General features: G+C 41.6%; 1 protein-coding gene and 1 pseudogene across 1 annotated transcript; both read right to left on the minus strand.

Annotated features, from left to right (window-relative positions):
* On the minus strand, positions 1-27,850 carry LOC110294295 (guanylate-binding protein 6-like). Its single transcript, XM_021162424.3, is given in 12 exon segments — positions 1-783; positions 786-876; positions 1,784-1,977; positions 2,298-2,400; positions 3,462-3,668; positions 4,345-4,625; positions 7,708-7,953; positions 10,193-10,389; positions 10,573-10,682; positions 23,392-23,519; positions 25,138-25,345; positions 27,782-27,850. Coding segments are annotated over 11 exon segments (1,821 nt in total). The 5' UTR covers positions 25,322-25,345; positions 27,782-27,850; the 3' UTR covers positions 1-703.
* Positions 13,269-15,133, minus strand: LOC110294296 (protein MAK16 homolog pseudogene; annotated as a pseudogene).

The following is a 27,850-nucleotide window of genomic DNA, read 5'->3' on the forward strand; positions in this document are numbered from 1 at the left end:
CTCCAAGATCAAATCATATTAAAATTTATTGCGAATCTAACACAGGGATGATTAAGTAGTTTCCAGGATTATCACCATTATGATATCAGTGACTTTTCCTCTTGCTGTGATGAAATACCCTCACAAAACCAACTTATTGAACAGTTTGTTGAGCTCCATGTATCATGATAATACATTTGGTCAAGGCTGGAGAATGCATTCTGAGAGAAATCAAGGCTGGCTTTGTATGGCATCCACAGTTGAAGCCACAAGTGGTAGGGAGACTCCTTTCATCTTTCTACTGTGTCCTCAGTCCACAGGAATAGTGCTGCCCACACTTAGGATGGGTTCCCTACCATATTAACCTGAGAGAATCCTGTACAACCTATCCTGGGCTACATGGTACTCATAGGAGTACAGAAAACCTTGTTTTTTTGCAGATTCTATATGCAGTTAAATTGGCCAGAGGTGATCGCATCTGATGACTAAATGCATAGCTTTCATAGGAATGCTTTCAAAATGTGGTCTCTAAAGGCAAGCATTGTCTGTGCAGACATGTAGGAGCGGTTCTGTCTTCTGTGTGGGGCACAGATGTGCTCTAATCAGCACTTTTTATGTTTAAACCTCTCTGCAGAGTGAAAATGGAAAACAGGCAGTGTCAAAGTAACACAAAGTATATATCACAGTCTATCATTTTTACTAAAAAAGGGACCTTATACCCTTTTCAATCATTGAAATGGGAGAAAAAAGAAATGAAGCAACTTCTCTTATAATAGTATCGAAAAAGGAACCACTGTTTTTTTTCATATCCTCGATGTTATGTTTCAGTTGCTGTATCTCTCCGCCCATTTCTTGAGCTTTCTTCTTAAATCCTTCCTCAAGCAAAGCCTTTTGCTCCTAAAACAGTGAACATGACAGAGAAGTAAGTATTGTCAAGTGCTAACATTGTAAGACCTACAGTTTCAAAACTTCATCAAGGAATCCTTAGTGTATTTCTAAAAGCTTTCCCTTACCATGAAGAAGATGAACCAAAGTTAGACCTACATGTTATAAGGAAGCAGGGTTGGAACTTCATTAATCTTGATTCACTATGATTGTTTCAGCTGTGATGCTAGCACAGCTGTGAAGATGTGAACATGCTCATGACCACAAAAATGTCACTGGCCTGATTGCAGAAAGCTCAATCCATGGAGACTGTATGACAACTATATCATGCAGACAGTGGCAACTCATTGGATGACGAAGAAGCTGATTACAATTTTACTTGCAGGAGGACAATGAGAACCACTCCAATGTCCTGTGCTTCTTCAAAGAGGCTGCCTTTCTTGGGGACAGTTACAGAACCTGCAGAAACTGCCAGTTCACTGTGCCTTTCAGACTGGATATTTCCTTCAGTTTAATATCATCATAGATCATCTTGGGGAGGTTGGGGTGGGGCCATCAGGGTTGTAGGGGCATTCAGGTGCCTGATGACCTGGACAACCCAGACAGACCAGCTTCTGGCATTACTACACTACCTGGTTGGGAAGTTTGTTTAGTGAATCCTAAATAGATCATTTTTAAATATCCCAAGTCTATAAGCCAAACCACTGTAGTCATTAAAACCATGAAAGAGCAACATAAAACCTGATGTCTCCAGAGTCTATATAACAAGCAAAATTCAAAGTCTACATGAAACATAATACATTTTGTTGAGAGACTCTAAGCAATAATATATTATGATCATAATCCTCCCATGCCCTGGCTGCCAACTTTCTTCCACTGCCTGAGATATGAGGACCACCAGGAGAATGAGGGGCCCCACCTTCAGTTTCTTTTCCACCATCATGTTATGGTCTTTGATGAGCTGCTCTCTCTCCTGCTCCAGCTTCCTTCTCAGTTGCTCTAGGTTTTCCTTGTTACTTTTCTCTTGAGCCTCCATATACTCCTGCTGCTCCTTCTGCTTCTGTCTTAGCAGCTCTTGCTCCTTCTCTGCTGCCTCCTTCTTGGCACGCTCCTCTGATCCAGGAAGATTCAGGAAAGTGATGGGTCAAGTAAAATGTCTACATTCCAGAACCCAGAGAGCAATTCAATAATCTATAAGGAAGCATAGGAAACCAGACTTCCCCCTTGGCCCACACCTGGAGAGCATATTTCTGAAGGTTCTGGAGAAGACCCTGCCCAAATGGCTGACACACACCCAGAACTGCCTGTGGCTTCCAAGTTTGACATTCACAGAAATACAGAAAGCTACTGATCTTGGCATAGATTTACTCTGGCTTCTATCAGAAAGCCAGGGTTAGGAGTCTGACCTCTCCTGAGAGCCAAGAGACATGTACCTGCAATGGCCTTCTGCCCAGCAGTGAGGGCTGTGTCTGCCTGCAGGATGGAACTCTCGATGATGGCCTGTGACTGAAGAAAGTTCTGGAAGACTTCCCTTGCCTGTAGGACCAAGAGGGAGCAAAGAACCCTGGTAAATCCTGAGAGATTGAGGACCCTTGAGACTCACCAGAGTCCTCACTGTGCCTCATTGTTAAATGCCACAGTGAAGCCTGCAGATGGCCCAAGCTCTTTAGTGGCCCTGAATACTTCCTGATCTGTGGCTGCCTCCAGTAACCTCTGCTAGAGACACCTGCATCCGCTCAAATGCAGCCTGTCTATATCATGTGCAGCTGTGCATGCTGCAACCTATGATGCCTTCAGATATTTTATTCCACTGCATGATAGCATATAAGCCACTTGCTCTTCTGCTCTTGCTTGGTGTATTCATAGGCAAATCACTTTAGCTGCCCAGGCCTTCTAGTAGAGATGTGTGACTGTGCACAGTAGTGTGGGGGGGGGCATTTCTTAGTGCATTTAAATAACTAAAGAAAGGTCTAGAAGAAGTACTTACAACTGTATCACTGGCAATAACAGAGTAATATTTTAGCTATGTTATTACACTCACTACTCCATAGGTAGTATGGAGACTTATAGAGTTATCACTCAGAATACTTTGTGAGAATATTTCTAAGAATTCATAGTTAAAGGAGCCATTTTGCGCCAAACATACTCCTGGTAAAGCACTTGCATTGCAAAGCAAAGCCCTGGCTTTGGTCACTAACACCCACATAGAGCTAAAGGTGTCAGGCTACATCCTCATGCTTTTTATTCCTCTTAAGCTGTGTTGTGTATTCATGTTTTATGACATGCCCTTCCCTGTGCGCTAAGCTTCTGTTTTCCCTGCTCCTCGTCTTCCTCATATTCACATATTCCCTGCTCATCTTCACCCCATTCCCAGCATGGGAATGTTCCCAGGTCCTCACCTTCACTTCATCTCTATACCCCCTGCTCCTAATCTTCATCCCATTCCTGTGCTATTTGTTTCTCACCTTCTCCACTTTCCTACGCTCCTTGCTTCTCACCTTCACCCCTTTCCTACACTCCTTGCTTCTCACCTTCACCCCTTTCCTATGCTCCTTGCTTCTCACCTTCACCCCTTTCCTATGCTACCTGCTCCTCACCTTCACCCCTTTCCTGGGAACCTGCCAGTAATCATGCTCAATCTTCTCCCTCATGTCCATGTAGAGCCTATGTCCCCCAGGAACAGAAAATGTTGAGATATTTTCCATAAAATCCTTCGAAAGTCGATCCAGTTCTTCCTGGCAGTATTCATCAGATGCCTCTTCATTCTTCAACAGGAAAAGCACTTTTGCCTCACCTATTAATTCCTACAAAGGAAGTGTACAGAGATCTGACATAATTGAAGGAAAAGAAGGAATAAAATTCCAAGAAACATCGTAAAAGGGCCAACCTATTCCTCATGAGAAAGCATTCCAGTGTAATAAGAACTCACGGGAATGTGAAGTGCTAAAACCTGAACGCAGATGCTGAAAAAGCTGTGGAAGACCACAATAAATGTTCTTGGTGTTCCAGATCTTCAAGACCTTCTGCAAAGAGATGGGGTACATCCAACCATCTCTGGCTCTTTGTAGGTGTCACATCCTGGAATTCTAGCTTCAAGGACACAATGATATAACAAGGGGCCATAGAAGAACACTGGGCTGTAGTGAGACTCCAGTGAGAAACAGTTTCTTAGGAACAGAAGAATATAGCAAGTTCAAGGATGCACTATAGATGCCCTGGGCAGGATCACAGTCCACAAACATTAACTGGGTAAAGGATTTAGGACACTATATACTCATTATTCCATCTGTTACACATTACTAGACTGAAAGCACCTGAAAATTTTGGAAGGAGACATGTAGTCGTTCATAACTGTGTTATTCATGATACTCTGAAACATGTATCTTTGAATAATAAATGCACCTATGGCCAATGAAGACTCATCAACACTACAGTCTTGAAGGGGTAGAGCCATGACAGTTAATGACATCAACAGATTACCACCAGCTTCTTCAGGAATTGCTGATTTTCATCCTTGAAGGAATGCTCCATGAAGACAGCCATGGCTTCCTTCTCACAGGCTTCATGCACATCCAGCAGCTCCTGGAGCGTGTCTGTGGGAAGCCTCAGTCGCTGGGCCATCTGCTCACTATAGTGGCTGGCTGCCTTCTGCACAGCTACTGAGTTCTCATGCTGGGCCAGAGTTGTCACAGCATCATCCACACAAGGCACTGCTCCACTGTTGATGGCATCTACATAGGTTGTCACTAGAATCCCCAGTCCTTTGTGAACCAGAAGTTTTAAGGGATAAATAATAGGTTATAAGTGAATGGGGTCCAAGATGTCAAAACAATATTTCCAAATCTCACAACACATGCACATTCAAACACACACATACATGCAGACACACACAGACATACATACACACACATACGCACACACACACACACACACACACCAACTCCTTCAGCAATCTATCAGATTCTTTTTTGTATTGTCACTTTATTTATTTGGTTTTAAGTTCAGAATGTTAAAAAAGTTAATATCCATCTTACCTAATAAATTCAACTATCTATGAAAAGATAATTTTGCATTTAATGCTTTGAAGGAAAACAAATGCATGAAATAACAAGTCTCTGAACAACTAAATCAAGCCGGGCGGTGGTGGCACATAACTTTAATGCCAGCACTTGGGAGGCAGAGGCAGGCGGATTTCTGAGTTCGAGGCCAGCCTGGTCTGCAAAGTCAGTTCCAGGACAGCCAGGGCTGTACAGAGAGGCCCTGTCTCAAAAAAACAAAACAAACAAACAAACAAAAAAGAAAAAGAAAAAGAAAAGAAAGAAAGAAATCAAAGAAGATCTCAGAAGATGGAACAACCTCCCATTCACATGGATTGGCAGGATCAATATAGTAAAATGGCTATCTTGCCAAAAGCAATCTACAGATTCAATGCAATCCCCATCAAAATGCCAACTCAATTCTTCAACTAATTAGAAAGGGTAATCTGCAAATTCATCTCTAATAATAAAAAACCTAGGATAGCAAAAACTCTTCTCAAGGATAAAAGAACCTCTGGAGGAATCACCATGCCTGACCTCAAGTTGTACTACAGAGCAATTGTGATAAAAACTGCATGGTAGTAGTACAACAACAAACAGGTAGATCTATGGAATAGAATCGAAGACCCAGAAATGAACTCACACACCTATGGTCACTTGATCTTTGACAAGAGAGCTAAAACCATCCAATGGAAAAAAAGACAGCATTTTCAACAAATGGTGCTGGCACAACTGGCGGTTATCATGTAGAAGAATGTGAATTGATTCATTCTTATCTCCTTGTACTAAGGTCAAATCTAAGTAGATCAAGGAACTCCACATAAAACTAGAGACACTGAAACTTATAGAGGAGAAAGTGGGGAAAAGTCACATAGATATGGGCACAGGGGAAATTTTTCTGAACAGAATAGCAATGGCTTGTGCTGTAAGATCGAGAATTGACAAATGGGAACTCATGAAATTTCAAAGCTTCAATAAGGCAAAAGACACTGTCAAGAAGACAAAAAGTTCACCAACAAATTGGGAAAGGATCTTTACCAATCCTGAATCAGATTGTGGACTAATATCCAATATATATATATAAAGAAATCAAGAAGATGGACTCCAGAAAATCATATAACCCTATTAAAAATGGGTTACAGAGCTAAACAAAGAATTCTCAAGTGAGGAATACCGAAGGGCTGAGAAGCACCTGAAAAGATGTTCAACATCCTTAATCATCAGGGAAATGCAGATCAAAACAACCCTGAGATTCCTCCTCACACCAGTAAGAATGGCTAAAATCAAAAATTCTGGTGACAGCAGATGTGGGCGAGGATGTGGAGAAAGAGGGACACCCCTCCATGGTTGGTGGGACTGCAAGCTGGTACAACCACTCTGGAAATCAGTCTGACGGTTCCCCAGAAAACTGGACATAGTACTACTGGAAGATCCAGCAATTCGTCTCCTGGGCATATACCCGGCGCTGTGCCAACTTGTAATTAGGGCATATGCTCCACTATGTTCACAGCAGCCTTATTTATAATAACCAGAAGCTGGAAAGAACCCAGATGTCCCTAAACAGATGAATGAATACAGAATATGTGGTACATTTGCACAATGGAGTACTATCCACCTATTAAAAACAATGAATTCATGAAATTCTTAGGCAAATGGATGCATCTCCAGGATATCATCCTGAGTAAAGTAACCCAATCACAAAAGAACACACATGATATGCACTCACTGATAAGCAGATATTAGCCCAGGAACTTAGAATATCCAAGATACAATTTGCAAAACACATGAAACTCAAGAAGAAGGAAGACCAAAGTGTGGATACTTTCTTCCCCCTTTGAATGGGGAACAAAATACCCATGGAAGGGGTTACAGAGACAAAGTTCAGAGCTAAGATAGAAGGAAAGACCATCCAGAGACTGCCCCACCCGGGGATCCATCCCATATACAACTACCAAACCCAGATACTACTGCATATGCCAGAAAGATTTTGCAGACAGGACCCTGACATAGCTCTCTCTTGTGAGTCTATGCCAAGGCCTGACAAATAAAGAAGTGGATGCTCACAGTCATTTCTTGGATGGAACACAGGGCCCCTAATGAAGGAGCTAGAGAAAGTACCCAAAGAGCTAAAGGGGTCTGCAACCCTATAGGAGGAACAACGATATTAACTAACCAGTACCCCCTGAGTGGGAGGAGAGGCCTTTGGTATTGCGAAGATCATATGCACCAGTACAGGGGAATGCCAGGGCCAGGAAGCAGGAGTGGGTGGGTTGGGGAACAGGGCAGGGGGAGGGAGTGTATAGGGGGCTGTATGGATAGCTTTTGAAATATAAAGGAAGAAAATATATAATAAAAAAGAAATAAGAAGGAAAGGTGTATCACATTGTTTCTATGGCTAATTCTAAAAAGTATAGGTTTGTTTAAAAACTAGTATTTATATTAGAACTGTTTAAATATTCAAATTACATTTCACTTTTGTCATTCCAAAATGTAACATACAACACATCTGCTATAAAAGTAGGTGTCAGCTTTAGTGATTTAAACACAAATTCTATAATAGATTAAGTACCTTTTTACTGGTGATTTTGTTATCATTTGAGAATTTTATACAGGAATGGTGCATCTATAGATACCAATGATATGGTCTGCATTTTAAAGATTTCTAAACTACAGTTGTAAAATATATGCATTTTCGAGTTGGAATACATTCACACTACCATTGTATATATCATTAAAAACATACATGCTAATAAGTTCAACATATACTACTCTGTACAGAAGTGTGATTTAAAAATAAAAAACTCACCATTCCCAGTGACCTTAATTCCCTCTTTGAGGGTCTTAATCTTGGCATAAGTGAAGATATAAGAAACAAAAGCCTTTGTTCCTTCCCGAAACATAGGATCCAGTTGGTTTTCTGAGATAGTCTCAAGTTTTTGTAAGAGTTCTCTGTCATGCGTTGGCCGGTCAAAGACAAAACACTTCCGGTTAGGAAAGAAACGTCTGATGCATTCCCTGGCTGAATTGGATGCTTGCATTCTGGGATTGTTGCCTAGTGTTGGAGAAAACACAAAAGAACAGGAGTCATCTTAGCACAGAGAACAGATGAAGGAGGAGCTGGTCTATGTGAAATGTTTTGCACTTACAGACTCTTTAATATATCATGCAACATTTCTTTGCATGTCAAAGGTATAACAAGTTTGTCCTTGGTACAAGTCTGATGAAATATTTCAGGAGTTATTTGATTCAGTGGAGAAGCCTATGGCTGAAATCCACAGACCTGAACATGGTGTCAAGCATAGTGTAACTGTGGTGTCCTGTTCACTGAACAACAAGAGGCTAATGGTGATTTCTGGCCTAATCACTGCTTGTAGAACAAGAGTTGTGAGGGGGAAAAAACCCACAAATAAAGGGTAATCAAGTATTAAGAATAACAACATTGGCAAATCTAAGATCAATTCCATGATTATTAAAGGAGAACAACTTTAAGACTAAACAGAATTCATTTTTGTAAAAGTCAAATATACACTCATAGAAAGTAAAAGTGAGGAGGAGAGGAGGGACTGTGGACACATAGAGGATACATAAGTCTAGAGAGCTAATGAGTAACACAAATATAGAACTTCATGAAACTGTATATGTATGTGTTGTATATGTGTGTATTGTGTAAATATGCATATCTGCTTGTGTGGGGGTGCATGTGGAAAGAGTCATTCCCCACCTTATTGGCGAAGGGTCTCTCAGGTAAGTGGAACTCTCTAATACAGCCAGTCTGGCTACCCATCATGCTCCAGAGCTCTCCTGTGTCCTCATCCTGTGCACTGGATTGAAGGTAGACTATCATATCCACCCAGCACTGAAGTAATTCTGGAGATCTCACCTCCAGTCCTCACACTTGGCTGACAGTGCTTTAAGCATGGAGGCATCTCCCAGCCCATATATTTGGGATTATTTTTTCTGAATCAATTTTAGTTGTTAGCAGAAAGTTAGCAATGTGAGATGATAGATGTATCATTTGCTCTACTGAGCAACCATTGCCTTAGTATCTACATGTGTTCTATAGTATCCAGTTCAAAGCACAAGTTCAACACGGAAGTGTTTTCTGAAAATTGTATACAGTGCTGTTAACTTTTCATCAAAAAAATATGAGGATCTCTACAATTTTGAGGCTACCCTGTTCTACATAGTGTATTCCAAGTTAGCAAAGTCTATACTGTGAGATATTGCCTTCCAAAAATGAAAGAAAAAAAGAAAAAAAGAAGGAAGGAAGGAAGGAAGGAAGGAAGGAAGGAAGGAAGGAAGGAAGGAAGGAAGGAAAGCTAGTAGTTTGGCGGACACATCTTTAATCCTGATACATAGGAGGAAGAGGAAAGAGGTATGCTGTGAGCTCCAGGCCAGCCCATCTGGTCTACATAGAAATTAACAACAAGCTAGGGCTACACAGTGACATAGTGTTTAAAACTAAAGAATAGTTTAATTGTTGAATTGAAGATGATATGTAAATTGTAAGATTCTGCCTACTCCAAAAATGCTCCACAATGAATAATTGCTCTGATTTCACGGGCTGCTCTCTACCAACTACATGTCCAATGTTTAGAGAACGCAGACAGAAAATGAGAGCAACGAGCATTCCTGAATTGGTTTGACTCACAAGGCTCCATCAGCTTCATACTCAGGCTGACAATGCCCATGGAAATGGTTTACAGACCATGAATGTAACTGATTCTGATACTGTAGCATGAATTAAAATGGGTAGCTATGAAAGTCAGACTCAGGATAAACTATAATGCCTATGGAGAAGACATAGCCTGAGAAGACACATCTGTAGCAGCTGCTTTTGCAGACAACACAATCAAGGCAGCATCAAAAACCTATGTTCCCCCATAAGGAGAATGATATATATTTCTGTGAAATATTATTTAAGATGGGCTATTTACAATAAATTCATGAATAAGAATTAGGTAGCAAACAGTTTCTTAAAGGAAGGCAGACACAAAAACAGACAATACAAATGTCTGGACTTCAGCATGCATCCATTGACTCTACATGCTAAAGTATAAACTGGAAAGAACGTCATTTAGAATAATTTTGCTGTGCTATGGGCTCTATTCTTTCCAAATGAAATTAACAGCACTTCCCAAATGTTATCAACCAACTACCTATAAGCACTTCTGCAGACTTCCATCCCATTGTGAATAGGAAGGACTCCACTGAGCATGGGAGCCACTCTGCAGATGGCACCTCTCCCGAGCCCTCCGTCCCCAGCCTTCCCACCCCAGCCCTCCCTATACCTGGGATCAGCTTCAGGGCATTCTCCAAGTAGTCATCACTTGTGATGTCTTCCCCATTTAACTTCAGCTCTAGCATGAAATCCCGAACAATCCAGACAAAGTCTGGAAAGAAACTCACAAACTCTGTGGAATTCTTTATTCCATCAGGATTTGGGGAAGACTTTGCTCTGATCAGTTCAGTGAGTTCTGTGACATAACTGGCACTTGGCTAAGAAAAAAGGACGTCATGCACATGCTCTCTTGACTCTCTTATTAAATTAATCATTCTAAACACACGGCTTTGCCCCATCAAAAGACACACAGTGACAGAGCAGGACAGCAACTCCATATTCATTCCAGACACTCAAAGAAACATGATGGCTCAGATCCCAGAAGGATACTGTAGTTTCTCCAGGGAATCGTGGCTGATGGTGTTCATGCTGTTGTAGATAAAGGTGCTGCTCAGAAGCACACCAAGGGCAAAGATCCACAAGTCATTCTTAGGATCACCCTGGAAGATATGTGAAGGAATAGGGCTGAGCAGAGCACTCCTCAGAAGGGACTTGGGCTGGCCCTGTGGCCTTGTTACTCCAGGTACTCTGGGGGCCAGAGCAGGAGTAGCACAAGACCTTTACCTGGTTAAAGAAAGTATGTAAGGTCAGCCTGAGAAACTCAGTGGAATCTCTATCACTCTGTACAGAACAAAAACTTCAAGTGAAGCAAGGACCTCAACATATGATCAAGCACTCTGAATTTCATAAGCAAGAGGAGGGGAGAATAAACTGGAAGTCATTTGCACAGGAAGACTTTCTTAAATACTTCACAGATCACACAGACTCTAAGAACAACAATAAATAAATAGTGCTTTGTAAATAGGAAAAGGTCTTTAACAATTATAGGTCTGATAGATGGTTAGTATCCAGAATATATACACAACTTAAACAAAAAAAAAACAAAAAAACTTGATAGCATGCACTGCTACAGACCTTCTGGGTCACCCTCTAGGTCCCTTGTCTGAGTGGAACGAGTCTCTGGTGCAGGTGGGCAAGGAGTCAGCGGGAGTTGACAGACAGACTCAACACAAGGGACTGTGGATCGGAATGTAATTTGTCAAATCAAGCATCAAACTTTTTATACAAAAGAAAATAGGGAAGTTGGGTGATGCAGGCAAGGTAGAAAGAGGTTACTGGATTCTTACACAAAACAAAGGAAAACAAACATGGAAAAACTGGCAGGAACCAACTGGGGTAAAACTCAATGTTAACAACTGGGATCAAAAACAGCTCCACCTAAGGTCCACTTAATCTTAGAAGCCAGGGGGCAAGGGCTTCATGCCCTTGACATAGTTCCTACTCTAATCTATTGTATAGTCCATTCCCCCCCTAGGCCATTGTAAAAACTTGTTTGTGTATGGGTGTAACTCAGCTACCTATAGTTCTAAGTATCTACTCTGGTTCCTCATTAGGTCACAAACATCCTTCTTCCTAGATATTGGTAAATTTCTGTGTAGGGCAGTGACTTACCTATCCATGCCCAAGGTTGGATCAAAGACTGCCTAGAATCTAACTTACCTATATGTCAAAATAGCAATCCTTAGGAGCACTTGTGATAAAGCAATATTAAGGGAAAGGACACAGATCCATTTACCAACTAAAGCAAGGACATTGGAAAATTCTTTATACAGGATGCCAAGGTTCTAGAAGACTAAGTTTCCATGAACTTTTCACCTTGGCACAGCACCCAGGGTTTTGGGGCCTTTTGTGCTTATCACTACTGGAGTGGATTTAGCAATGCACTTCTTGGCATCCACAATAGTGTCTGCGTTGGGTGACTGTTCATTGGATGGATCCCTAGGTGGGGAAGTCTCTGGATGGCCTTTCTTTCAGTCTCTGCTCCACACATTTTCTCCTTATTTGCTCCTGTTCTTTTGTTGGTCTTTCTAAGCCTGATACAGCTGTCTCCTGAGAGTCAGTGCCAGAGGCTGAGAAATACAGAGGTAGAGATGCTCGTAGCCAACAATTGGACTGAGTATGGTGCCCACAATGGATAAGGTAGAGAAAGGACTGAAGGAGCTGAAGGGGTTAACAACTCCATAGGAAGGACTACATTATCAACTTATCAACCCCCCTAGAGCTCCCAGGGACTAAACCACCAACCAAAGAGACACATGGAGGAACCCATGGCTCTAGCCACTCTCCTGAGAGTCAGTGCCAGAGGCTGAGAAATACAGAGGTAGAGATGCTCGTAGCCAACAATTGGACTGAGTATGGTGCCCACAATGGATAAGGTAGAGAAAGGACTGAAGGAGCTGAAGGGGTTAACAACTCCATAGGAAGGACTACATTATCAACTTATCAACCCCCCTAGAGCTCCCAGGGACTAAACCACCAACCAAAGAGACACATGGAGGAACCCATGGCTCTAGCCACATATGGAGCAGAGGATAGCTTTGTCAGTAATCAATGGAAGAAGAGGACCTCGGTCTGTAAAGGCTCAATGCCTCACTGTAGGGTAATGTGAGAGTTGGGAGGAAGGAGTGGATGGGTGGGTGGGGAGCACCTTCATAGAAGCAGTGGGGGGGGGAGAAATTTTGGGGGAGGAACTAGGAAAGTGGATAGCATTTGAAATGTATATAAAGAAAATATCTAATAAAAACTGAATATGAAGAAAATAAGCAAAAATAAATGTCCCAATTTAAAATTTGGATAGAACTAAACATAGGAGCATTCTCAAATGATGAGACACAAATGGCAAAGGAACACATAAAAGGTGAGCCACTCTGTTGTACACCTGGGACACAGTCGGCAGAGGTGAGCTGCTTGCTGTTCCCTGAGTTCCACTGTCAGGCTGAAGGCTCTGCATGCCTCCCTGCAGAGTCCTATCAGCAGCAGGAACATCCAACTAACTCCCAGCACAACCAGATGGCTAAAGGACAGCATAAGAACACAACCAGAAAGAGCCAGGGCAATATGGCACCACCAGGGCCCAGCTATCCCACCACAGCAAGCCCTGGATACCTTAACACAGCCAAAGCACAAAATGATGACTGTAAACCCAATCTTATAAAGATGACAGAGGCTTTTTTTTGTGGTGTCTATGTGTATTTATATGAAAATCAAAGACTAATTTCTCATTTTTACCACAATTAGAAGTCTCCAGTTTAAAGGAACATGAAAAGAAATCCACACCCCAAAATATGTAGAGCGTGGCTTGCTGTTTTTCAGTTTGTTTGGCCATTGCACAGCAGCCCTTGCGTTGGTCTGTTTTCCAGCCAAAGGTCCACTGAGGTTGTTTTGACTAGAATGAAGGAGGTTCTTCAGGGCCAGCCCACTACTTACAAGCATGGGACAGTTTTCAGTTAACACCTGTTCTGATGGAGGCACCCTCCCCTAGGGCCATGCAGTCTCTATCTTTTGAGTATGTGACAAAAGAATAAAGGCTGTGGGGAAACAGGCTTTACAGAAATCAATGCCCGTTTGCTCTCATGTTTCAGGGTCTTCTGGCTAAAATTGCAGTATCCTGTGAAGACAGCAGAGTGGTGAGCTGCATCAGGAAGGTACAGCAGGGCTCTGCACATTCTCCTGGCGATGACACTGAAGATGGCTAACCAGCAGGAAAGGCTGCTCTCCTTATCCCAGATCACACGGATGGAGTTATGGGGGTAAAAATCCATTTTTGTATTAAAATATTATAAGTTGAAATTTTTATCTCTTCCATTTGTCCACATAAGAAAAGCTGAGTAAGAAAAAAATTGCAATCCTGACATTTCTAAGTAATTTAGAAATATTTACAGCCAGTGCCATTCCAGCTCCAGGAATTCATCTGTTAGATTCCTTGGGCTCAAGCTGTTGCAGCATGTGTTATAAAAATTCGCCTCTCAACTCAAGGCTTTTCATACTCACTCCAGATTTCGGCTCCACTGAAGTGACATAAATATTAACAATATAAATACTTTAGGAAACAGAACATACAAGAGCACAGCTGCCAGTGTAAAGGGAACTCATGTGGCTTTGACTTTGGCCATGGGCTCTGTTTCCTGTTCATACTCTATTTCCACATAGGCCCGTTTTTTCCGCAAAGGTCCTTTCAAGGGTGCTTTGCCTTTGTGCTTAGCCTTATGAGCCTCTTCTTCATTGGAGGATTCATCATCCTGGTCTTCCTCACTGTCAGTATTCAGTTTATCCATATCCTCAAAGTCACTCAGGTCACTCTCCTCCACCTCCTCATCTTCTACAAACTCTCTTTTCCCCACATCCTCTTCTTCGTCTTCATCTTCATCATCTTCTTCTTCATCTTCAGAGTCACTTTCTGCTTCCTGTTTCTCTAGGGCCTTGTCGAAGGCATGGATGGGGAAGTTGTAGATGTCGCCATACGTATCTTGTTGAAGTCTCTCCAGCAATTCCTTCTCAATAGCATTGTCCAACTGGGCAGCTATTAATGCTTTTTCCTCTCTTCGTTTTTCCCTTCGTTCAACCTTCTTACTCAAAGGAACAAGCTTCCTCTGTCGTTTCAGTGTAAGTTTTCTGATTCGAATCAGGTACTGGGTTATCTTGGTAAACCTCTGCTTACATTTGTGTCTGATAAAGCGGGGCCAATAGATCAGATTTTCATCTATTTGTTCCAGTGCTTTTTCATAGCTTTTACTAAGCTGGACCCGTTCCCAGAGACGCCTGGGGAAAGCTGCCCGCTCTATAACCTTCATGTACAGGTAGCACTGCCCTTTCTCTTCTTTAATGGTAGCATACTGACTATTTGCCAGGGGACAGGACGACCGATTGCACAGACCAGTCAGACTGTATTCATTTCTGCAAAAGCCCTGAGTCTTGGTTCTTATTTTGAAAGAACAAAATTGCTTGTTTCCTAGTGTATTCCAGATTACGTCGTCCGACTGCATCGTGCCGGCGGCTCAGCTCGCTGCGTTAGCAAGGACCAGGGAAGCAGCCACGCTTCTTCCGCGGAGCCACTTCCCGACAGAGGCTTTTAAAGAGGAAATGAGTAAATCCCTTAAAGGAATATAGGGAAATAGAATCAAACAGGAAATGAGTAAAACTATTCAAGACATAGAAATGGGAATAGAAGCAACAAAGGAAACACAAAGGGACAGAATCCTGGAGATGGAAAACTTAGGGAAAAGAACAGCAAAAGCAAAGGCAAGCATCACCAATAGAGTACAAGAGAGGGAAGAGGAATCACAGGTATAGAAAATTTAATAGAAGAAATTGATACATCAAGAGGGCCAGATAGTTTTCATGCAGAGTTCTTCCAAACTTTCAAAGATGAGCTAATACCAACACTCCTCAAACTAATCCACAAAATGAAAACAGAAGGAACATTGCCAGACTCACTTTATAAGAACACCTTCACCCTGATACCTAAAACACACAAAGACCCAAGAAAGTAAGAATTCCAGACCATTTTCCCCTAGTATCATTAATGCAAAAAAAATAATCAATAAAACACTTGAAAACCTAAGCCAAGAACATGTCAAAAATGTCTTCTACCATGGTCAAGTAGGCTTCATCCCAGAGATGCAGGAATAGTTCAACATACAAAAAATCCATCAATGATATACATCATATAAACAAACTGAAAGAATAAAAATATTATCAGGTCATTGCATGCTAGAAACAGCCTTTTGCAAAACCCAACATCGCTTCATGATAAAAGTGTTGGAGATATCAGGGGTATAAGTACCATAACTAAACACAATAAAGACAATATACAGCAAGCCAATAGCCAACATCAAAATAAATTAAGACAAACTTAAAGCAATTCTACTAAAATAAGGAACAAGGCAAGGGTGTCCACTCTCCCATATCTATTCAATAGAGTGCCTGGAGTTCTATCTAGACCAATGAGATTACTAAAGGAAATCAAGGAGATACAAATTGCAAAAGAAGATGTCAAAACAACATTATCTATAGATTATATGATAATATATATAAGTGACCCTAAAAATTTCACAAGGAACATACAGAGCAGATAAGCACTTTCAGTGAAATGGATGGGAAGAGGGTTACCTACAATAAATCAGTAACCCTCCTATAAACAAATGATAGACTGAGAAAAGAAACAGGAAAACACTACCTTTCACAATAGTCTGACAGAATATAAAATATCTTGGTGTAACTCTAACCAAGCAAGTGAAAGGCCTGTATGACAACAGTGTCAAGGTTTTGAAGCAAGAAATTGAAGAAGGTATCAGAAGATAGAAAGACCTCCAATGTTCATGGATTCCATACGGTTAAGGAAGTGAAAATGGCCAGCTTACCAAAAGCAATCTACAGATTCAGTGCAGTTCCCATTAAAATTCTAACACAGTTTTTACTATACCTTTAAAAAACCATTCTCAAATTCATATGGAAAAACAAAAACCCAAGATAGTGAAAAGAGTTCTGTACAAAAACGAACTTGTGGAGGTATCACCATTCCTAATTTCAAGCTGTACTACAGGGCAATTGTAATAAATCGACATGGCACTGCCATAAAAACAGATTGATCAGTTGAATAGAATAAAAAACCCAAAAATAAATCCACATACCTACAGACACTTGGTTTTTGAAAAGGATTTCAAAATCATAAAATGGATAAAAAGAAAGCATCTTCAAGAAAAGGTGCATTTAGAAGAATGCAATTAGTGTACAAAACTCAAGTCCAAATTGATCAAAGACCTCAACATAAAACAAGACACACTAAATCTAATAGAAGGAGGGATTATCCTTAACAAATTGGTTCAGGAGACAACTTCCTAAACAGAACACCAATAGCTCATGCAGTAAGACAAACAATAAATGTGACCTCAGGAAACTCAAAAGCTTCTGTAAGGTAAAGGACACCATCAATAGGACAAAATGGCCCCCTACAGAATGAGAAAAGATCATCACCAGCCCTACATCTGACTGAAGGATAATATCCAAAATATATAAAGAGCTCAGGAAATTAAACAGAACAAACCAAATAACCTAATTTAAAAATGGGGTACAGACTTAAGTAGACAATTCCCAACAAAGGAATGTTTAATGGCTAATAAGCACTTAAAGAAATGTTCAATGTCCTTAGTCATCAAGAAATGTAAATCAATATGATTCTGAGATTCTATCTTATACCAGTCAGAATGGTTAAGATCAAAAACAAAATGGATAGTAAATGCTGGTGAGGACATGCTATAAGAGGAACACTCCTCCCTTGCTGGTGGGAGTATAAAGATGCACAACTATGTCACAACTCAATATGGTGGTTGCTCAGAAAACTGGGTATAGTTCTACATCAAGACTCAGCTAAAGCTCTCATGGGCATATACCCAAACGATGATCCAGTATACCACAAGGACCCTTGCTTGACTATGCTCATAGCAGATTTATTCAGAATAGTCAGAGACTGTAAACCACCTAGATATTCCTCAAACAAAGAATAGATAAAGAAACTGTGGTTGGTTTATACAATGGAATACTATTCAGCTATTAAAAAACAAGGCATTATGGAATTCAAGTCAAGTGGATGGAATTAGAAAACGTTGGAGTCCATGGAATCATCTGACAAACTACATGAACACTGCTCTCAGTCTGACAGGATAGTTTATTGAGCATATGGCCCCGGACTGATCCAGGGCCTTGGTCCAGATTCAGAAACTAAATCATGATCCCAAGTTGGGTCCTACAGGACTTTTTAAGTCTAAGACCTAGGAACATCTGTGTGCATGTTATTCCACTAATCAGGATTTAGGAATAGGGGGAATTTCTTTAGGATATATCATTGGAGCCTGGTGCAAAATGGAAGACTTCTTTTACCAGCAGGGCTTCCCCTTCTCTGACATTGTCTGGAGATCCCTATTCTCCACACCCTCTACCTGGGGCAGGTTGAGCAATCCTTAGCAGACCTACAAAATTCCTTTCTGTCCCATCAAAACCCACCCAGCAAATACCTGGGATTCCTGACTGCCTCTCCATGAAATGTGGTAATCAAAGAACTTTACACCTTAGCCAATAATTTTCATTGTCTCTGAAAACTCCTTCCCACTCTTCATGGCCCATATATACCGCCTGGTTCACCCTGAATAAAGTGTATGCTTTCCAGCCCATCCCCAACTTGAATAATGGTATGTGTATAAGCTAAAATTGTGTAAGAAGTATTTCATCGAAGACCATCAGAGAAGGCCTTCACCTAAAGAGCTCCAACATTAAGATCCTTGGAGAAGACCTTCTTTTCCCATGCCCTCACTCCCAGCCAGTCCAGGATCCTGCAGAACTCCACCCATTCTGAACTCCCCTTGATTTTTCCAGCCAGGTGTGCAAGTCTGTACACACTGAGGAGGATCAATCAGAGGACATGGAACCACAGCTGTTCCCATAGAACACCCCCACATTTAACAAAATTAAGGTTTAGCAAGAACAGCAACACACATCCTGATTTAAAATAAACTATCAGGAAAACGTTGTGGGGAATTGCAGGCTGGTCTTCAGTCTAGCTGAGGTCTGAACCCCGATGGTCATAATTCACCTACATGATAAGGTAGGCGTTCCCTCATGCTCCTGGAACTCTGGCCCCTGCCTAAGGTACCACCTCCGACAGCCCCCACAAGAGATGCACAGTCAGTAGTCACATAAGCCATGGCCCAAGCTTCTGACCTTCAGGCTAAACTTCTCCCCAGTTACCTATCAACAGTGAAGACCATAAAAAGGGGTGCTCAGCCCACACTTTGCTCTCTTATTCCTTTGTCCTCTCACCTCTCTCTTCTCTCACTTCTCTCTCCTCTTCCCTTTCTCTTTGTCTTCTTTCCTTTCTTCTCTCTCTTTCTGCCTCTCTCTGTCTCTCTGTCTCTGTCTCTCTCTTTCTCTCTCTTTTTTCCTCCTTTCTTTCTTCTCTCTTTCCCCTGCATTTCTATAATAAAGCTCTAAAACCATAGAGTCTCTGCTCTGCTCCTTCAAGTTCCACTGTGCACTCTGGTCAGTGTTGGGAAGTTCTTCCCTCTTCCCTCTCTCCCACAACTCTGGTGGCTTTAGCAAAGTAGCTCTGGGGGGGGGTGTCCCCAGGCAGGACTGCCCCTTGACCACCCGCTGACGAGTGGGATAGAGGAATGCCCACCCAGGGATGAGTGGATAGGGTAGATAGCAGCCCTCCCACGCCTGACTGACCAGAGAATAGGGAAACTCTGGTGGGGTGTGGGCATCTTTTTCCTTCTGTTCTTCACCAGGGCCCCAGGGTTCCCCCTTTTTTATTTTGTTCCCAACAAAAAGTAATCAGAACAGTATGGTTTATATGAAAAACTTTCTCAAAGTGCTATTAACACATAATACAAGAGGAACAAAAGGAGATGGCAATGGATACTCCCTGTCTTGGAATATCATGGTGAATCCCATTTGCTTGTACAATTAGCATGTATCAATGAGTATTTTTAAAGTATGATAATAACAAAAACAAGGATATACACTAATGGGGCAGAATAAGAGACCCCAATGTAAATCCATGAATTAACTGTCCACTGATCTTTGACAAGGTGTCAGGAACACACAATGCAGGAATACAGTGTCTTCAACAAAGAATACTAGGGAACGAGGGCATTCATACACAGACAGCAAAATTAGATCCTATGCACATAATAGCAAAAATAGAGATGAAAAGGCAAGATGTGAGACTTTGCCCAGCAACCCCAACAGTGTAGAGATTCAAACATAGTGAGAGCAGCACCCAACAGCACAGCCACAGCACTCAACACTCAAGACGTAGACTCATCATGAAGTAGGTGTGGATAGAGAAAATGTAACAAACATGTGTAATGGACTCTGACATGGACATAGGAAGGAAGGTAGGATAGAAGGAAGGAGGGAGAGAAGGAGGGAAGAAAGGTAGGAAGGAAGGAGGAAGGGAGGGAGGAGGAATGAAAGAAGGAAGTAAGGAAGAAAGAAAAAAGGAAGAAAAGAAAGAAAGAGAGAGAGAAAGAGAGAGAAAGAAAGGAAGACAGAGGAGAGGGAGGGAGGAAGGGATGGAGGGAGGGATCAAGGGAGGGAGGGAGAGAGAGAAGAAGGAAAGAAAGAGGACACATGGGAAGACATGAAGCAAAAAGAGACAGGTAGGTAGGAAGGAAGAAGGAAACAAAAAGGAAAGAAGGAAGATGCACAGGGATGAATGATAGACAGGAAGAAAATAAAGAAAGGAAGGACAGACAGGAAGGGAGGGAGGGAGGGAAGGAGGGAGAGAGGGAGGGAGGAAGCAAGGAAGGAAGGAAGGAAGGAAGGAAGGAAGGAATCCTGTGGTGGAAACGTGTGGATGAGCATAGAATGCATCTAGGAAAACAGAATGACCAGGTTCAGAAAGGCAAACGCCACAAGACCCAACTCACATACAAATCTTAAAATATTGAACAGAAATAACACAGGGCTGTTTACCAATGTCCTGAGAAGGGCAGAATTTCAGAAGCAACTAGAGAAAAATCTATTCAGTTACCTAATAAAGTTAACAGAAAGCATGAAACATTGGGAAGAAAAATTGGGTTTCTAGTTATTAATATTATAACAGCAATGTTAGCCATGACACCAAAAAGTATGAGAAACAAATTCAAAATTTGACAAGTGGGGCAGAACCTGACCAAAAAGCTTCTTGCCAGAAAACAAAATAACCAATCAACAATACAGAACAGAACGGGAGAGCAATGTCTGCAAACCCCATGTCCTCCAGGGGACATTCAAACATATACAGCCAGCATGCAACCCAACAGCAAAACAAATCCAATACACCTCATAAATATGAGGAAGACCTTGAACATATGTTTCTGAAATGAAAGCATACAGGTGGTTGATAATTTTTGAATGGACTGTGAATAGCATTGACCCTCAGGGAACTGGAGTCAAAATGAGAAGTACATCATCACCATCTTAGGGCTGCTGCCACTAAAAAGAAAATAGATAACAAGTTTTGAAGGGAGTTTAAAAACAGACCCTGTGCACTATTGGACAGAACACCAATTGGTATAAACACTCTGGGTTGTGTTAGAACATTTCCTAAAATAATAAAAGTAAAAGTCTTTATGATCCAGAGATCCCATTTCTACGCATAACTAATGGTTAATCTTCATTGTTGACAGGATGGAACTTTACATCAAATCTCTGGTCATTTCTATGAGGGGTTGTCTAGATGATGTAGCATGGGGAGACCCATCCTAAAGAAGAGTGGTCCTATGCCATTGACAGAGTCTCCAGCTAAAGAGAAAGGAGGAAGAGAACTGAACACAGCTGTCATTCCTCGGCTTCACAGTAGTAGAGGAGATATGACCAACTGCCTCCTGATGACTGCCTTGATGGACTCTTCAAGAATCTCTTAGTAAGCATCACCGGTCAACAAAAAAAAACAAAAAACAAAAAACAAAAAAAAAAAACAAAGCCTACAGCCAATGAGCTGAGGCAGGAAATAGGAGGTGGGGCATCTGGAAGTGAGAGAGTCAAATCTGGGCACTAGTCAAGGGATGTGCCTGGAAATCTAAGGAGGAGATATATGTTAACCAGCTACTTAGCTGAACTCAAGTTAGAATTAGGGCAGATACTTCCTGGGATGCTGAGGAGAGGGATGGAGACGAGGACAGGTAAGACCAGCCATGTAGTTGAATGCAGGTTAGAATAATAGAGACAATAAATTAAGAGCAAGTTGGAGAACAAGCTTTGGCTTGTAATCCAAGCATTTATTAATAAACAATTAGTCTCAGACTTGTTATTTCAGGGAATAAAGAAGCCAGGAGAAAACAACTTGGATTATTTTATATAGGCAATATGTCTGGGACACCACACTCATGTAGATTGTTTTGTTGTTGTTGTTGTTCATTGGGGTGGTGCTGGTGATTCTTTTACAGCTCTCAAGGACTAAACCACCAACGAAAGAGTACATATGGAGGGACCCGTGGCACCAGCCACATATGTAGCAGAGAATGGCATTATCTGAAATCAGTGGGAGGACCTTGGTACCTTGAAGGATCAATGATTCCCAGCTTGGAAGAATACCAAGGAGGTGAGGTGGGACCAGATGGGTGGGTGTGAAGCACCCTCATATAAGAATGAGGAGAGGGAATAGGATAAGGGAATTGCAGGGAGGAAACCGGGAAGGGGGATAACATTTGAAATGTAAATAAATAAGATAAACAATAAAAAATTTAGAATAAATAAATAAATAAATAAATAAATAAATAAATATGAAATTCCAGCATGCCCTCCCTAAGGACTGTTATAACTTTTACCATTTATTTAAAAAATGTAAATCTGAGAGTTGTTCAGATGTCTGAATGGAAAGAATACTTGCTGTTCTTCCAAAGGACTGGAGTTTGGTTCCCAACATCCATGTTAGGCAGCTTCTAACTTTCTATAACTCCAGCTGTGGCCTCTGGCCCCCATGGATCCTTGTACTCACATGCATAAACCACAGGTAGAAACATATGCTACACATAATAAAAATAACAAAAATACATTTTTCAAAAATACAACCCCATTATCCCCAACCCCAAAATGTACCCTTTCTATCTCAGAAGACAGGTCAGAAGCCATTCTTCACCCACACAGATGGACAGATGCCACCCACCTTCTCAGCAAAGCATCCTTACACCTCACTGCTCCTGGTAGAAGTGGCACTGTGCTGCCTGGATCACCTTTCAAAACAGAAGGCCTTGTTCCTCTAGCAATGAGTACTGACAGGTAACAATACTCACAAGCCAGCAGTTTCAATGACAGAGGCTTCCAGAAAAGACTTTCAGGAATAGAGAGGCAACAGGGATGGAGACCCAGCATCCTTGACCAAACATAGGCTAGCTCAGAAGTTCTAGCCACAGCTCTCCCTCTGGAGATTAACAGAAAGAGGCTGGCCCATGATAGCTCTTGCCTATTTCCCTACGGATTCTTTCTAATTCCTGGATTATATCACAATAAACCCACATGGGATTCTTGGTGATACTAGGAACTTGTTTGGATGGAAGAACCTTTATTCTGTTCACTAAAATCTAACTACTATTCCTTAAACCCAGCAATTTTAACTGTTGAATAAACTTCTATTAAACAGAATCAAATCATTCACAGAAAGAGCAAGAAATAAAAGCATGCTTTGCCTATTAAGATACATGTCACTTTATCTGAGAGTGAAGTCTAAATAGAGCACTCTTTATCTCTCTGGTTGCAGTTCAGTCAGAATTCACACATAGAACATAGTTAGATAACAAGGGCACCGAAGGGCCAGCCTGAGCCTCCTCCTACCTTTTCCACATCCCCCAGGCCCTCAGTGTCCAGGAGGACCAGGGTGTGCTCTGGTTTGGTGGGGTGTGGCACGCACCACATCCAGATGCCCTTGGTCTGAGATTGCACAGTGGAGCCCAGAGGGAATCCTGCAGGGAAGAGACGAGGAGGAAAGTCAGGATGTGAGTGTCCTGTACAGGCAGCCTTGTGTGCTAAAACCTCAGTGCCAAGCTGCCAGCATTATTGTGAGAGATTCTGAAGGTTTTAGGACTTGAAGCCCAGTGGAGGATGCAGGTAACTAGAGAAGGAGTTTTGAAGGTTATAACTCAGTCTCCAGTCTCTTCCTCAGTTTCTGCCTGCCTCTTCTATGAAGCCAGTCCCAAGATAAATGAACCAAGAAATATGGAGTAAAATCTAAGTCAAGATAAGTGCCTCCTCATTAAGGTTTCTTCTTGAGTGTTTTGGTCACAGCCTTGAAAAAGTACAAAGAGCGAGCTATGCCCATGAAAATTGGCTGTAGCAGCAGAATGGAAGGAGTGTTGTGAGTACCTTAGCACTTGAAATGGTGCCCCATCTCCCCTCAAGAAGGTCTTCCTATATACCTCATGGTTTCCAAGCTATAATCAACATTTAATCGGAGAATGAAGCCATACAAGGGCTCCAGATGGAAACAAAGAGGCACCCATAAGGCAGAAAACATGGATCTCTCTGGCAAATGCAGGGAGTTTTTGGAGAACCCACAGTTGTACACACCTGCAATTCCTATAGGCAGGACATACATGGGAAGGTTGCTGGTAGTTTGAGAGACAGTAGGACCCCATGGCTTGAGACAAGCCCACCAAAAAGACTTCTCAAAAAAGAAAGAAACAAAGAAAGAAAGAGAGAGAGAGAGTAAGAGAGAGAGAAAGAAAGAGAAAAGAAAATAGAAAACAAAAAACAACAAACACAAACAAAAATGAAGCATGCAAACAAACAACAACTGCACAACACCCAAAGGTACTTTTGCAAATAGTGGGGAAATGCATGGGCTCCAAGACAGAGATAAGAAAAAAAAAATAGAAAAAGGAAATAGTCACCATATTTCTGCATTCAAAATGATTAAATACAGAAGTGTGCATCTATAAAAGGATATAAAGTCCTTTTCAAAGTTTTTTCAAGGCTTATTTATTTCTAAATAAATGATTCTTAAGATTTACTTATTTCATTTTAATAATATAAGAATTCTGCCTGTCTGTATGTATTGCAACATGTGCATGCCTGTTCCCATGAAAGGGGAAAAAAATAGCACTGGATCCTCTCAGGCTGGAGTTACTAAAAAATTTAAGTCACCATGTAGGTGCCAATAGCCAAACTTTGCCTGCATGAGCAACCAGTGCTCTTAGCCACCGGACCACCTCTCCAGTTCTACCTATCAGTGACTTTTAAAGCCTTAAGTATTCAAAGACTTTCTATCCTGATGGAAATATCTTGTTGAGAAAGGAGAACCTGCTTTAGGAGACAGGGGACTGAGGCCCAGGATCCCATTGATCAGGGCATCAGAAAAGTCCTCATCTTGAGCACTCAGAAGGGAGATTTTCTTTACCAGAATGGAAGGGAAGAGCACAGGAGAGATTATTGGGGAGCAGTAATGAAGGGATTCAATTTAGCATGAGAGGGTGGCTTTGCTAAAAAGGAGTTCTGCTGTCTATTGTTATAATTGGGAATAAGAATTAAGAAAATGTGACAGACACAGTCAAACCTTTGGCTGGTAGGCAGCATGCCACTCACCGTGATTCTGTCCCGCCAGACAGTTCATCAAATAGGACTTCCCTGTACGGTACAATCCAACAATAGCCACGACTACCACTGGCTGAGAAATCTTCTCCAGAATCCCTATGGCTTCCTGGTTCACGGACAGATGTTCATTGTGGTTTTCCACAAGACAAATGGGAGCCATTTGTGGTTGGGTCATAGCAATCTGCCAACGTAAATGAATCTATGATAGGAGAAAGAGTTAAAAGTCATTCTCTGCCTCACTGACAGCCAATGGCTCAGCGTCTAGGACCAATCCCTAGGTGACCTTTGTAGGTTTCCTGTTGGCATTGTGTAGCTTCATCTGGCAGCATGTAACCTCGAATCTGCAGTCCAGATGGCCTCCTTCTCTTCATTATTCTTCAAAGTTCTAAAGAAACGTTTGTAACACATGGGCTGCTCTCATCTATAAAGTTTTAATTCAGTATAATAAAATCTAAACCATAGTGATCTTCATCAAGGTGAACCCAGGAAACAACCAGCAAAGTGGCAGACTAGTAGTCTCACAGGCCTTGGTATATCCATGCATAGATTTCTATATGGCTGAAAATATGTAGAAATTGTGAACAATACCAATTAATTACACTGAGATGTGCAGCTGAATAAAAGGTGGGAATTACATGTGTCCTTGTTTGACTTTTTACTGCCTACCTCCACCCAACCTGACACAGGTCCTGTCAGCAGGAAGCAACACAGAGCTTGATTGCAACAGGCTGACCTGGGGCTAACCTGATCTCAGTTTTACCTAACTTGTGTTTCAAGTAGGGATTGTTTCTTGAGCATGAAAACAAAACCTCAACATGAGCAAATAAATAGAGAAAACAGACTTTGTAAGAGTAAGAACTGTTGTGCACAAGAGCATTCTATAAAGAATGTAAAAAGGCAACTCCAGAATGGGTGAAGACGACCTGTAAATCACATGTGTAATAAAGTTCCTTTAGAATTCATCACAGACAACTCAGTTCTAAACTGAGAAAATTGCTGAGGGGATATATCTGCAGAAAAGGCCTGCAAGCATACAAGAGTACACAAGATAATATTCAATATTGTTAATCGTCTGGCACGAGAGAACTATAGAATTTAAGAAAAAATTATTTGAAAAAGATTCAGTGTCCAAACAGGGAAGTACCGTTGTGAATGGTTTAGTGTCTTTAGTTCTTAGGATAGAATGTCAATCAGGCTATATTAGGGAAACATTGAATGCAAAATAAAGAAACTTTTCTTTACATGATTTCTGCTTTGCCAGGCTGAAGAACCTGGTGTCAGAGTCTAGAGTCACATGATCATGTGTGATTTGGCTTCTTATAACTCACTGAGGCTGAGGCTTGCTTTGGGCTAACAAATATATTATTTGAAATTAATTGTTTAGTTTTGCTGATGTTTGCAGTTTAAGCACGAACTAGGTTATTTTAAGAGCTACATGGTATTGTTGCTCAATAATTCTTCAGACCCTGTGACAAACATTGAGGAAGTCCCAATCAGACCACAAAACCATCACTTCATACCCACAAGGACAGTTACGAGGCAATGCAAAAATGAATACATGTAATCTGGAATTTGAACAACTCATGTGTCTGTCTTCTACAGCTAAAAACACAGAATATTCCCTCAGGGAAAATGGTCATGGCTTCTGAGAAGATGAATAGTTACATATGATCTAACAGCTCTTCTTTGATTACAACACAAACAAACTAGCAAACAAGGACTTGGATGGACCTCTGAGCTGTATTGTTCATCGCAGCTGTGTTTACAATACCCACAATGTGGAAACAGCCCAGTCTCCCACCAACAGATCACCAATAGATGCATACATTAACACAGTCTGATAGCACACACAATAGAATATTATTCAGCCAGAGAAGGGAATAAAATTAACTACTTTACACTACCTTGTAGACCTTCATAGACTTAAAGCCAGCCACAGACCCCTGCAGGTCAGACAACACATAACCTGCCTGCCCTGCTCTGCCCCCAGTCCCAGATGAGACTCAGGACATTATGCCAAGGACAGAGAATGTGTCAGTCCCCAGAACTCACTTGATTTCACAAGACAGTCTCTCTGCAGCTTAATCCCTTTAATGAGATAAGAAGAGCAGCCCAAACAAAATGCACAGAGCCCATGGGATCTCTATAACCCCCCCCAAAAAAAAAACAAAAGAAAAGAAAAGAAAACAAAAACTAAATATCAAGAGACAACTTTGCTATCCACTTATTAAACTTAATAAAAAGTACGTCAGGAAGAAACTAAGTTTATGTCCAAATAGATGTTTGCCAAGCCCTTTTGCTGAATTTTCTTCACAAGGTTCCTCCAGAGAAAGACATTCCTCTGCCTCTGAACCAGGGAAGGTGTTGCTGCTGTGGTCCCAGCTGAGGCAGGACCAGGGCTCTTCCCATAGTTTGTCTAACAGAGGAGGGCAGCCAGGAGTGTCAGGCTGCCACTTTGTATCTGTCTTTTATCAGAGGATAAAAAATCTGACCTTCCTAGACCTAAAGCCAGCCACAGCCCCCTGCAGACCAGAGAGCAGACCACAGACCCCTTTCCTCAGTTGCCACTTTGACTTGGAAATCAGGCTGAGGTCCAGACTAAGTTGCTCCTTAAAGAAAGGAAAAGTAAATATACCTGGTCCCACAGCACAGGTCCAAGTGCAGTTCTCAGCTGCTGCTGCCTCCTCAGGCTCACTTCTGCTCT

This window comes from Mus caroli, unplaced genomic scaffold (genome assembly GCF_978045245.1).
Source record: "Mus caroli unplaced genomic scaffold, Mus_caroli_1 scaffold_4, whole genome shotgun sequence".
NCBI classification, from domain to species: Eukaryota; Metazoa; Chordata; class Mammalia; order Rodentia; family Muridae; genus Mus; species Mus caroli.